Source organism: Nerophis ophidion, linkage group LG04 (genome assembly GCF_033978795.1).
Source record: "Nerophis ophidion isolate RoL-2023_Sa linkage group LG04, RoL_Noph_v1.0, whole genome shotgun sequence".
Classification (NCBI taxonomy): Eukaryota; Metazoa; Chordata; class Actinopteri; order Syngnathiformes; family Syngnathidae; genus Nerophis; species Nerophis ophidion.
Window position 1 is genome coordinate 76,468,465 of NC_084614.1, and position 13,418 is coordinate 76,481,882.

Sequence of the window (13,418 nt, forward strand, 5' to 3'; positions counted from 1 at the left end):
TTTTGTAAAAGTTAGTTTTGCATAAAGCAGTTCGTTTCCAATAGCAGAAGAAGCCACACCCCTTCAAAGGAAGCATGCACGCCCCCTTAGAAGCAGAAGCCACGCCCCTTAGCAAAAGAAGCCACGCCCCACTGATGAAGCAGGCATGCCTTATGTAAAAATAAAAAACACGCCCCCACTGAAGAAGCAGACGTGCCCTGTGAAAGAAGCCACGCCCAATAACTAAATAAACCACGCCTCTTAAGCAAAAGAAGACACACCCCACAAAGAAGCAGACATGCCCTGTGAAAGAAGCCACGCCCTGTCTTTAAAGAAGCCACACCTCACTGAAGAAGCAGGCATGCCCTGTGAAACAAGCCACGCCCCATAATTAGAGAAGCCACGCCCCTTGACATAAGAAGCTACACACCACTGAAGAAGCAGTTATACACTCTGAACAAAGCAACGCCCTTTAGCAAAAGAAGCCACACCCCACTGAAGAAGCAGGCATGCCCTGTGAATGAAGCTCCGCCCTATGGCTAAAGAAGCCACGCCCTTTAGCAAAAGAAGCCACACCCCACTGAAGAAGCAGGCATGCCCTGTGAATGAAGCTCCGCCCTATGGCTAAAGAAGCCACGCCCTTTAGCAAAAGAAGCCACACCCCACTGATGAAGCAGGCATCATATACGTCTTATAAGTATACGCAGCATTGGCTGCTGTGACGCAAGAAATTCGGCCGCCATCTTGAAGTGGTGATGAGGAGCCAGCGAGCAGCCTAAACTGACAGTTGACAGGTAGAAAACAAAGATGGTCTGGTGTTCAGCTTTTTGCTGTTAAAGTGAGCGGACTGTTGAAAATAGGAGTCGGGGGGTTGCACTTTACAATTAAGATTTAACATTAAAGGCCTACTGAAAGCCACTACTACCGACCACACAGTCTGATAGTTTATATATCAATGATGAAATATTAACATTGCAACACATGCCAATACGGCCTTTTTAGTTTACTAAATTACAATTTTAAATTTCCCACAAATTTTCCTGTTGAAAACGTCGCAGTATGATGATGCGTGTTTGTGACGTCACGGGTTGTAGCGGACATTTTTTTCCAGTCCGGTCCAAGCTATAAGTAGCGCATAATTTCACAGTATTCTGGACATCTGTGCTGCTGAATCTTTTGCAATTTGTTCACTTAATAATGGAGAAGTCAAAGTAGAAAAGATGGAGGTGGGAAGCTTTTAGCCTTTAGCCACACAAACACAGCCGGTGTTTCCTTGTTTAAAATTCCCGAAGGTGAAGCTTTACTATGGAACAGAGCGGTCAAGCGAACATGGATCTCGACCACATGTCAACCGGCAGGTCTCGGTGAGAAAATTGTGGTAATAAGTCGGCTCTTACCGGAGACATCAGCGGAGCTTGTGTCCTGCTGCAGCTTCGTGGCTTCCCTCAGAGACACTGGCGGTCACGACACCCGTGGCCACACCCCATCCGACTTTCAGGTACTATATAATCTCACTAAAACACTAGTAACACAATAGGCAAATAAGGGATTTTCCAGAATTATCCTAGTAAATGTGTCTAATAAAATCTGAATCGCTCTCACTGCCCTCGCCTTTTTTTTTTTTTAACTTTTTTTTCCTTTTTTTTTTTCCCAGTCCTTCACTCTCATTATCCTCATCCACAAATCTTTCATCCTCGCTCAAATTTGTGGGGAAATTGTCGCTTTCTCGGTCCGAATCGCTCTAGCTGCTGGTGGATATGATTGTAAACAATGTGAGGATGTGAGGAGCCATACAACCCGTGACGTCACACGGAAAAAAATTGTGATATTAAGTCGGCTCTTACCGGAGACATCAGCGGAGCGTGTGTCCTGCTGTAGCTGCGTGGCTTCCCTCAGAGACACTGGCGGTCACGACACCCGTGGCCACACCCCATCTGACTTTCAGGTACTATATAATCTCACTAAAACACTAGTAACACAATAGGCAAATAAGGGATTTTCCAGAATTATCCTAGTAAATGTGTCTAATAAAATCTGAATCGCTCTCACTGCCCTCGCCTTTTTTTTTTTTTTTACTTTTTTTTTCTTTTTTTTTTTCCCAGTCCTTCACTCTCATTATCCTCATCCACAAATCTTTCATCCTCGCTCAAATTTGTGGGGAAATTGTCGCTTTCTCGGTCCGAATCGCTCTAGCTGCTGGTGGAAATGATTGTAAACAATGTGAGGATGTGAGGAGCCATACAACCCGTGACGTCACCCGGAAAAAAATTGTGATATTAAGTCGGCTCTTACCGGAGACATCAGCGGAGCGTGTGTCCTGCCGTAGCTGCGTGGCTTCCCTCAGAGACACTGGCGGTCATGACACCCGTGGCCACACCCCATCCGACTTTCAGGTACTATATAATCTCACTAAAACACTAGTAACACAATAGGCAAATAAGGGATTTTCCAGAATTATCCTAGTAAATGTGTCTAATAAAATCTGAATCGCTCTCACTGCCCTCGCCTTTTTTTTTCTTTTTTTTTTTTTCCCAGTCCTTCACTCTCATTATCCTCATCCACAAATCTTTCATCCTCGCTCAAATTTGTGGGGAAATTGTCGCTTTCTCGGTCCGAATCGCTCTAGCTGGTGGTGGATATGATTGTAAACAATGTGAGGATGTGAGGAGCCATACAACCCGTGACGTCAGGCGCACAAAAATTGTGATATTAAGTCGGCTCTTACCGGAGACATCAGCGGAGCGTGTGTCCTGCTGTAGCTGCGTGGCTTCCCTCAGAGACACTGGCGGTCACGACACCCGTGGCCACACCCCATCCGACTTTCAGGTACTATATAATCTCACTAAAACACTAGTAACACAATAGGCAAATAAGGGATTTTCCAGAATTATGCTAGTAAATGTGTCTAATAAAATCTGAATCGCTCTCACTGCCCTCGCCTTTTTTTTTTTTTTACTTTTTTTTTCTTTTTTTTTTTCCCAGTCCTTCACTCTCATTATCCTCATCCACAAATCTTTCATCCTCGCTCAAATTTGTGGGGAAATTGTCGCTTTCTCGGTCCGAATCGCTCTAGCTGCTGGTGGCTATGATTGTAAACAATGTGAGGATGTGAGGAGCCATACAACCCGTGACGTCACGCGCACAAAAATTGTGATATTAAGTCGGCTCTTACCGGAGACATCAGCGGAGCGTGTGTCCTGCTGCAGCTTTGTGGCTTCCCTCAGAGACACTGGTGGTCACGACACCCGTGGCCACACCCCATCCGACTTTCAGGTACTATATAATCTCACTAAAACATTAGTAACACAATAGGCAAATAAGGGATTTCCCAGAATTATCCGAGTAAATGTGTCTAATAAAATCTGAATCGCTCTCACTGCCCTCGCCTTTTTTTGTTTTTTTACTTTTTTTTTCTTTCTTTTTTTCTAGTCCTTCACTCTCATTATCCTCATCCACAAATCTTTCATCCTCGCTCAAATTTGTGGGGAAATTGTCGCTTTCTCGGTCCGAATCGCTCTAGCTCCTGGTGGCCATGATTGTAAACAATGTGAGGATGTGAGGAGCCATACAACCCGTGACGTCACGCGGAAAAAAATTGTGATATTAAGTCGGCTCTTACCGGAGACATCAGCGGAGCGTGTGTCCTGCTGTAGCTGCGTGGCTTCCCTCAGAGACACTGGCGGTCACGACACCCGTGGCCACACCCCATCCGACTTTCAGGTACTATATAATCTCACTAAAACACTAGTAACACAATAGGCAGATAAGGGATTTTCCAGAATTATCCTAGTAAATGTGTGTAATAAAATCTGAATCGCTCTCACTGCCCTCGCCTTTTTTTTTTTTTTTTACTTTTTTTTTCTCTTTTTTTTTTCCAGTCCTTCACTCTCATTATCCTCATCCACAAATTTTTCATCCTCGCTCAAATTTGTGGGGAAATTGTCGCTTTCTCGGTCCAAATCGCTCTATCTGCTGGTGGCTATGATTGTAAACAATGTGAGGATGTGAGGAGCCATACAACCCGTGACGTCACGCGCACAAAAATTGTGATATTAAGTCGGCTCTTACCGGAGACTTGTGCGGAGTTAGCGTCCTCCTGCAGCAGCTGTCAAAAAGCCAGCTGTGATCTTGGCTCCTCCATTGGCTTCTCTCAGAGACACTGGCGGTCACCGCAGCCCTCCGACTTTCAGGTATGACTTTATAATCTCACTAAAACACTACTAACACAATAAGCAGATAAGGGACTTTCCAGAATTATCCTAGTAAATGTGTCTAATAATATCTGAATCGCTCCCACTGCCGTCGCCTTTTTTTTCTTTCTTTCTCGAGTGCTTCACTCTAACGTTCCTCATCCATGAATCTTTCATCCTCGCTCTAATTAATGGGGAAATCGTCGCTTTCTCGGTCCGAATCGCTCTTGCTGCTGGTGGCTATGATTATAAACAATGTGAGGATGTGAGGAGACCTACAACCCGTGATGTCACGCGCACATCGTCTGCTACTTCCGGTACAGGCAAGGCATTTTTATTGGCGACCAAAAGTTGCGAACTTTATCGTGGATGTTCTCTACTAAATCCTTTCAGCAAAAATATGGCGATTTCGCGAAATGATCAAGTATGACACATAGAATGGACCTGCTATCCCCGTTTGAATAAGAAAATCTCATTTCAGTAGGCTTTTAACCGACTATTGGTTGTATTTTGTGAAAAAGAATATTACAACAGAGTTGAGAAGGAGCAAAGATCTCATAGCAAACAAGAGTATGACCATAATGTAATTGCTTGTCAATGAAATGAATTACATTTAAAAATGTCATCATTGAATAAAATAAAGTTGAAATAAATGATGAAGTTAAAGATTGTAAAAACCAACAGGGGTAAAAGTTAGGACCACAGTCCAGATTGTGTAGGGGGGTGGGGGTAGAAAATACTTTTAGATGTTTATATATGAGAAGCAGCCACGGCCATTTCAGAATAAGTCACACCCAGGAGACCCCTTAATAGGAGTCCTATTATGATATTTTCCTACATTAAAACAATTAGGGTTAGTTTTATACGTAATCAACTCACACACACACACTGATGCTAAGTGACAACACGCTAGCATTAGCCCCAGAGCGAACTTCTATAGTTAGCATGCTAACAACTGAGCTGCGAGGGAGCAGGCGTGTTGTTCGCTTGTTAGTGTTTCCCGGCGGTCATGACGGGTTTTTTTTTTTAAGTGGACGTCGATGGTTGAAAGCTCACGTGACCTCACGTGACCTGTGTTGTTTCAGTCTGCTCGCAGCTGGCCAAGGGGGTCCACGCCATCATGGGCGTGTACGACCTGAGGACCGCCAACATGGTGGCGTCCTTCTGCGGCGCGCTTCACGTCAGCTTCATCACGCCGTCGTTCCCCGCCCTGGCCAACAACCAGTTTGTGCTGCAGTTACGTCCGCAGCTGCAAAAGCCTCTCAGGGCGCTGTTGGACCACTTCGGCTGGACGCGCTTCGTCTACATGTACAGCGCCGACACAGGTAAGCGCGCCCTCCGGTGGTCACCAATTTGGCGGCTTTCCTCAGGACCAGAACCGCTCTTTCGCCTCCTTGCCGTCGTCAGCTTGCAGAGAGCTTTTATGTGTTGTCTTGCTAATGAGACGATGCTGGACTTCAATGTTTGATGACGTCTCCATGACGACCATTCAGCCAGGCAGCAACGTGTTCTGGTTCTGTTTGTGGTCCACTAACGCCTTGCTGCTTCGTTACACTAATGCTAACGCTAACACGCGATTAGACACGCTTATAGACACACACTCACACAAACAATCACCCACACACACACTCGTACGCACACACACACACATGCAGACACACACATACACACACAAATGCTTCATGCACTGATGCACGCGTGTGTTCACAAAGATAAGTCAAGTTGAAGAATATTTTACTGTCCCATCTTGTTCAACAACCCGTGTGTGTGTGTGTGTGTGTGTGTGTGTGTGTGTGTATGTGTGTGTGCGTGCGTGCGTGTGAGGTACAAGCGTGCAGGTGTGTATGTTTGTATGTGTGTGTGTGTGTGTGTGTGTGTGTGTGTGTGTGTGTGCGTGCGTGCGTGCGTGCGTGTGAGGTACAAGCGTGCAGGTGTGTATGTTTGTGTGCGTGTGTGTGTGTGTGCGTGCGTGCGTGCGTGTGAGGTACAAGCGTGCAGGTGTGTATGTTTGTGTGTGTGTGTGTGTGTGTCTGTGTGCGTGCGTGCGTGTGAGGTACTAGCGTGCAGGTGTGTATGTTTGTGTGTGTTGTGTGTGTGTGTGCGTGCGTGCGTGCGTGCGTGCGTGCGTGTGTGTGTGTGTGTGTGTGTGTGTGTGTGTGTGTGTGTGTGTGTGTGTGAGGTACAAGCATGCGGGTGTGTATGTTTGTGTGCGTGCTTGTGTGTGTGTGTGTGTGAGGTACAGGCATGTGGGTGTGTTTGTGTGTGTGCGTGTGTGTGCGCGTGTTTGCAAGTTCAAGTCTGTGTGTGACGATTACCTGAGTATACAAATGACTGATATTAGTCCCTCCCCTTTGCCGTTTTAGCCCCTCCTCTTGTTATCTAAGCCCCTCCCTTGCAGCCTTATCCCCTCCTCTTGCATTCTCAGCCCCACCCATTGCCATCTTAGCCCCCTTTTCAGTGTCAGCCCCTCCAATTGTAGTCTCAGCCCTCCCACTGATTTCTATGGCCCCTCCTCTTTGCAATCTTTGCTCCTCCCCTTGCAGTCCTAGCCCCTCCCAATGGAGTTTCAGCCCCGCCCACTGCCATTTTAGCCCTCCCCTTGCAGTCTTAGCCCCTCCCATTTCAGTCCTAGGCCCACCCCTTGCAGTCTTAGACCCACCCCTTGCTGTTCAAGCCCCTCCCCTTACAGTTTCAGCCACCCCCCTTGCCAACTTAACCCCTCCCCTTGCAGTTTCAGCCCTACCCATTGTAGTCTCAGCCCCTCCCACTGCAATTTTAGCCCTCCTCCCCTTGCAGTCTTAGGCCTACCTCTTGCATTCTCAGCCACTCCCCCTCAGGGTCTTAGCCCCTCCCTTTGCAGTCTTTGTCCCTCCCATTTTAGTCTTAGGCCCACCCTGCAGTCTTAGACCCTCCCCTTGCAGTCTCAGCCCTACCCATTGTAGTCTCAGCCGCTCCCACTGCAATTTTAGCCCTCCTCCCCTTGCAGTCTTAAGCCTACCTCTTGCATTCTCAGCCCCTCAGGGTCTTAGCCCCTTCCTTTGCAGTCTTTGTTCCTCCCATTTCAGTCTTAGGCCCACCCTGCAGTCTTAGACCCTCCCCTTGCAGTCTCAGCCACTCCCCTTGCCATCTTGGCACCTCCTCTTGCAGTTTCAGCCCTATCCACTGTAGTCTCAGCCCCTTCCACTGCAATTTGAGCCCTCCCCTTGCAGTCTTAGGCCTTGCGTTCTCAGCCACCCCCCTCAGGGTCTTAGCCCCTCCCCTTGCAGTCTTCGTCCCTCCCATTTCAGTCTTAGGCCCACCTTGCAGTCTTAGACCGACACCTTGATGTCTCAGCCCCTGCCCTTGCAGTCTCAGCCCCTCCTCTTGCAGTTTCAGCCCTACCCACTGTAGTCTCAGCCCCTCCCACTGCAATTTTAGCCCTCCCCTTGCAGTCTTAGACCCACCTCTTGCTGTCTCAGACCCTCCCCTTGCAGTCTCAGCCCCTCCTCTTCCAGTTTCAGCCCTAACCACTGTAGTATCAGCCCCTCCCACTGCAATTTTAGCCCTCCCCTTGCAGTCTTAGGCCTTGCATTCTCAGCCACTCCCCTCAGGGTCTCAGCCCCTCCCTTTGCAGTGTTAGTCCCTCCCATTTTAACCTTAGGCCCATCCCTTTGAGTCTTAGACCCACATCTTGCTGTCTCAGCCCCTCCCCTTGCAGTCTCAGCCCCTCCTCTTGCAGTTTCAACCCGACCCATTTTACTCTCAGTCCCTCCCACTGCAATTTTAGCCCTCCCCTTGCAGTCTTAGGCCTACCCATTGCATTCTCTATCACTCCCCTCAGGGTCTCAGCTCCTCCCCTTGCGGTAATTTCAGCCCGCTCCTTGCAAACTTAGCCCCTCCCATTTCGTTCTTATGCCCACCTCTTGCAGTCTTAGACCCACCCCTTGCTGTCTCAGCCCCGCCCCTTACATTCTCAGCCACTCCCGTTGCCACCTTTGCCCCTCCCCTTGCAGTTTCAGCCCAACCCATTGTAGTCTCAGCCCCTCCCACTGCAATTGTAACCCTCCCCTTGCATTCTCAGCCACTCCCCTCGGGGGTCTTAGCCCCTTCCTTTGCAGAAATCCTAGCCCTCCCCTTGCCATGTTAGCCCCTCCCCTTACAGTTTCAGTCCTTCCAATTGTAGTCTCAGCCCCTCCGATGTCAGTCTCAGCCACTCCCCTCGCAGTCTTAGCCCCTCCCATATCAGTCACAGGCCCACTCCTTTCAGTTTCAGCCACTCCCCTTGCAGTCTTAGCCCCCTCCCCTTGCAGTCTTAGCCACTCCCCTTGCTATCTTGCTGTCAGCCCCTCCCAGTGCAATCTTAGCCCCTCCCGTTTCAGTCTTAGCCTTACCCCTTGCAGTATCAGCCCCTCCCACTGCAGTATAAGCCCCTCCCTCTCAGCGTGTCGACTGACACCATGTTCTTGTGGATCCATCAGGTCTGTCGGTTCTGAAGAATGTTCTGGACCGTGCGGCCGAGCGAGGCTGGCAGGTGACGTCGGTCAACATGGACGCTCTGACAGAGTCCATGTTCATCAAGCTGCTGGTGGACTTGGACTTCAACAAGGAGTTCCAAGTGGTTCTGGACTGCGAGTCGGACCGCCTCAACGCCATCCTGAGTCTGGTGCGTCCTGCAGAACTTTCCAATTAACAAAGCTCCTCCTCTTCCTGTCCGTAAAAGAGCTTGTTAATTGGAAACAAAAGTACAACTTAAAATGTTTTTTTCTTCTTTTTTTCTCAGATTTCAGCGCAGAAAAGAAACCTGAAGAATTATCATTACATCCTCCTCAATATGGTGACTACACTTAAGTCATCACTTTTCTATGTTTCTAGTCAACCCCTTTATATGTAACACTTTTCTATTTAACACTTTTCTATGTTTCTAGTCAACACTTTTATTTGTAACACTTTTCTATTTAACACTTTCCTATGTTTCTAGAAAACACATTTTTCTGTAACACTTTTCTATTTAACGCTTTTGTATGTTTCAAGTCAACACTTTTTTATGTAACGCTTTTCTATTTAACACTTTTCTATGTTTTTAGTCAAAACATTTCTATTCAACACTTTTTTTATTTTTCTAGTCAACACTTTTCTGTCTCTAGTCAACATTTTCTATGTTTTTAGTCAACACTTTTCCATGTAACAATTTCAGCGCAGAAAAGAAACGTGAAGAATTATCATTACATCCTCCTCAATATGGTGACTACACTTAAGTCATCACTTTTCTATGTTTCTAGTCAACCCCTTTATATGTAACACTTTTCTATTTAACACTTTTCTATGTTTCTAGTCAACACTTTTCTATTTAACACTTTTCTATTTTTCTAGTCAACACTAGAAACATAGAAAAGTGTCAAATAGAAAAGTGTTATACAACACTTTTCTATTTGACACTTTTCTATGTTTCTAGTCAACACTTTTTTATGTAACACTTTTGTATTTAACACTTTTCTATGTTTTTAGTCAAAACATTTCTATTCAACACTTATATTTTTCTAGTTAGCACATTTCTGTTTCTAGTCAACACTTTTCTATTCAACACTTTTCTGTCTCTAGTCAACACTTTGCTATTTAAAACTTTTCTACATTTGTAGTCAACACTTTTTTATGTAACACTTTTCTATTTAACACTTCTATTCAACAATTTTCTAATCAACACTTTTCTCTGTTTGTAGTTAACACTTTTCTGTTTCTAGTGAGCACTTTTCTTTTCAACACTTTTCTGTCTCTAGTCAACATGTTTCTATCTAACACTTTTCTGTTTCTAGTCAACACTTTTTTTATATAAAACTTTTTTATTTCTTGTCAACACTTTTCTATTCAATAATTTTCGATTCAACACTTTTCTATGTTTTTAGTCAGCACTTTTCTATTCGACACTTTTCTATGTTTCTATTCAACACTTTTCTATTCAACACTTTTCTATGTTTCTAGTCAACACTTTTCTATTCAACACTTTTCTTCTCAATACTTTTCTATGTTTTTTGTCAACACTTCTATTCAACATGTTTCTATGTTTCTAGTCAACACTTTTCTATGTTTCTAGTCAACACTTTTCTATTCAACACTTCTCTATTCAACACTTTTCTATGTTTCTATTCAAGACTTTTATATGAAACACTTTTCTGTTTCTATACAAATACTGTATATACCATTATATACTCTTTAACACACTTTTATATTTCCATGTAAAATCCTTCTATGTTTGTACATAACATGTTACTTTCTATACAACGTATCTATGTTTGTAGGTGACAGGTTCTATGTTTTTTTGTAACAAATACTATGTCTCTATGTAATGTTTAATATTTTTACTGGGCAAGTCTACAATTCCTCGTAACGTGCTGTTTTTTATGTAACACATTCCATGTTTCTAACTATCAAGTTTTATTTTTCCACAATACAAGTTAATGTTTCTATATAACATGTTCTGTTACTATATGTAACATGTTCTGTTTCTAATTAACACTCACTATGTTTGAATTTAACATGTTCTATGTTTCTCTGTAACATGTTACATTTCAACATAACAAGTGCTGTTTGTATGTAACATGTTTATGTTTCCATGTAACAAGTTGTCCCTACGCAACACGTTCTATGTTTCTATGTAATGTAGTTCTGTTTCAATACAACATGTGTTGTCCCTACGTAACAAGTTCTTTGTTTGTATGTAACAAGTTATATGTTTGTATGTTTCTTTGTAACATGTTCTGTTTCTAAGTAACATGGTCTATGTTTGTATGTAACGAACATGTTTCTCTGTAACATGATCCGTTTCTAAGAAACAAGTGCTATGTTTGTATGTAACATGTTTGTGTTTCTATGTAACATGTTCTGTTTCTACATAAAAAGTGTCATGTTTGTGTGTAGCATGTTCTGCTTTTCTGTAACATGTTCAGTTTCTAAGTAAAAAGGGCTGTTTGTCTGTAACATGTTTATGTTTCCCTGTAACATGTTCGGTTTTCAAGTAACAATGTCTATATTTGTATGTAACATGTTCTATGTTTTTGTGTAACATGTTCAGTTTCTCTGTAACATGTTCCGTTTCTAAGTAACATGTTCAGTTTTCAAGTAACAAGGTCTATGTTTGTATGCAACATGTTATATGTTTTTCTGTAACATATTCCGTTTTCTAAGTAACAAGTACTATGTTTGTATGTAACATGTTTCTGTTTCTATAGTTTCTGTTTCTATATAACAAGTTGTGTCTACGTAACATGTTTCTGTTTCTATGTAACAATTTGTGTCTACGTAACATGTTTCTGTTTCTATATAACAAGTTGTGTCTATGTTACACCTATCTTCCTATGTAACACGTTCCGTTTCTCAGTAACACATGCTATGTTTTTATGTAACATGTTTATGGTTCCGATGTAACAAGTTGTGTCAACGTAACAAGTTCAGTGTTTCAATGTAACACGTTACGTTTCTAAGTACCACCTGCTATGTTTGTATGTAACATCTTTATGGTTCCAATGTAACAAGTTGTGCCGATGTAACATGTTCAATGTTTCAATGTAACACGTTCTGTTTCTAAGTAAAAAGTGCTATGTTTGTATGTAACATGTTTATGTTTCTATTTAACAAGTTGTTTCTATTTATCAAGTTGTGTCTACGTAACACGTTCTGTTTCTATGTAACACATTCCGTTTCTAAGTTACACATGCTATGTTTATATATAACATGTTTATGGTTCCAATGTAATAAGTTGTGCCAATGTAACATGTTCTATGTTTCAATGTGACACCTTCCGTTTCTAAGTAACAAGTGCTATGTTTGTATGTAACATGTTTATGGTTCAATGTAAAAAGTTGTGTCTACGTAACATGTTCGGTTTCAATGTAACACATTCCATTTCTAAGTAAAAAAGTGTTATGTTTGTATGTAACATGTTTATGTTTCTATTTAACAAGTTGTTTCTATTTATCAAGTTGTGTCTACGTAACAGGTTCAATGTGTCTATGCAGCACGTTCTGTTTCTAAGTAACATGTGCTATATGTTTGTATGTAACATGTTTATGGTTCAATGCAACAAGTTGTGCCTACGTAACTCGTTCTGTTTCAATTTAGCACGTTCCGTCTCTAAGTAACAAGTGCTATGTTTGTATGGAACATGTTTATGTTTCTATTTAACAATTTGATTCTATTTATCAAGTTGTGTCTATGTAACACGTTCTATGTTTCTATGCAACACGTTCCGTTTGTAAGTAACATGTGCTATATGTTTGTGTGAAACATGTTTATATATCTGTTGAACAAGTTGATTCTATTTATCAAGTTGTGTCTACGTAACACGTTATATGTTTCAATGTAACACGTTCTGTTTCTAAGTAACATGTGCTATGTTTGTATGTAACATGTTTGTTTCTATTTAACAAGTTGTTTCTATTTATCAAGTTGTGTCTACGTAACACGTTCTATGTTTCTATGAAACACGTTCCGTTTCTAAGTGACATGTGCTATGTTTGTATGTTACATGTTTATGGTTCCAATGTAACAAGTTGTGTCGACGTAACAAGTTCTATGTTTCAATGTAACACGTTCTGTTTCTAACTAACAAGTGCTATGTTTGTATGTAACATGTTTATGTTTCTATTTAACAAGTTGTTTCTATTTATCAAGTTGTGTCTATAGTAACACGTTCTATGTTTCTATGCAACAAATTCTGTTTCTAAGTAACATTTGCAATGTTTGTATGTAAAATGTGTATGTTTTTATTTAACAAGTTGTTTCTATTTAAGAAGTTGTTTCTATTTACCAGGTTGTGTCTACGTAACATGTTCTATGTTTCTATGCAACACGTTCCGTTTCTTAGTGACATGTGCTATGTTTGTATGCAACATGTTTATGTTTCTATTGAACAAGTTGTTTCTATATATCAAGTTGTATCGACGTGACACGTTATATGTTTCTATGTAACACGTTCTGTTTCTAAGTAACATGTGCTATGTTTCTATGCAACAGGTTTGTTTCCATTGAACAAGTTGTTTCTATATATCAAGTTGTATCGACGTAACATGTTATATGTTTCTATTTAACACGTTCTGTTTCTAAGTAACATGTGCTATGTTTGTATGTAACATGTTTGTTTCTATTTAACAAGTTGTTTCTATTTAACAAGTTGTTTCTATTTATCAAGTTGTGTCTACGTAACACGTTCTATGTTTCTATGAAACACGTTCCGTTTCTAAGTGACATGTGCTATGTTTGTATGTTACATGTTTATGG

General features: G+C 42.3%; 1 protein-coding gene across 1 annotated transcript in view; it reads left to right on the forward strand.

Annotated features, from left to right (window-relative positions):
• Positions 1 to 13,418, forward strand: part of LOC133551905 (glutamate receptor 1-like) — a 65,718-nt gene that overhangs the window by 25,673 nt on the left and 26,627 nt on the right. The window contains exons 4-6 of the mRNA XM_061899099.1: positions 5,255 to 5,494; positions 8,627 to 8,811; positions 8,929 to 8,982. Coding sequence (XP_061755083.1) covers positions 5,255 to 5,494; positions 8,627 to 8,811; positions 8,929 to 8,982 — 479 coding nt within the window. The remainder of the gene's footprint in view (positions 1 to 5,254; positions 5,495 to 8,626; positions 8,812 to 8,928; positions 8,983 to 13,418) is intronic.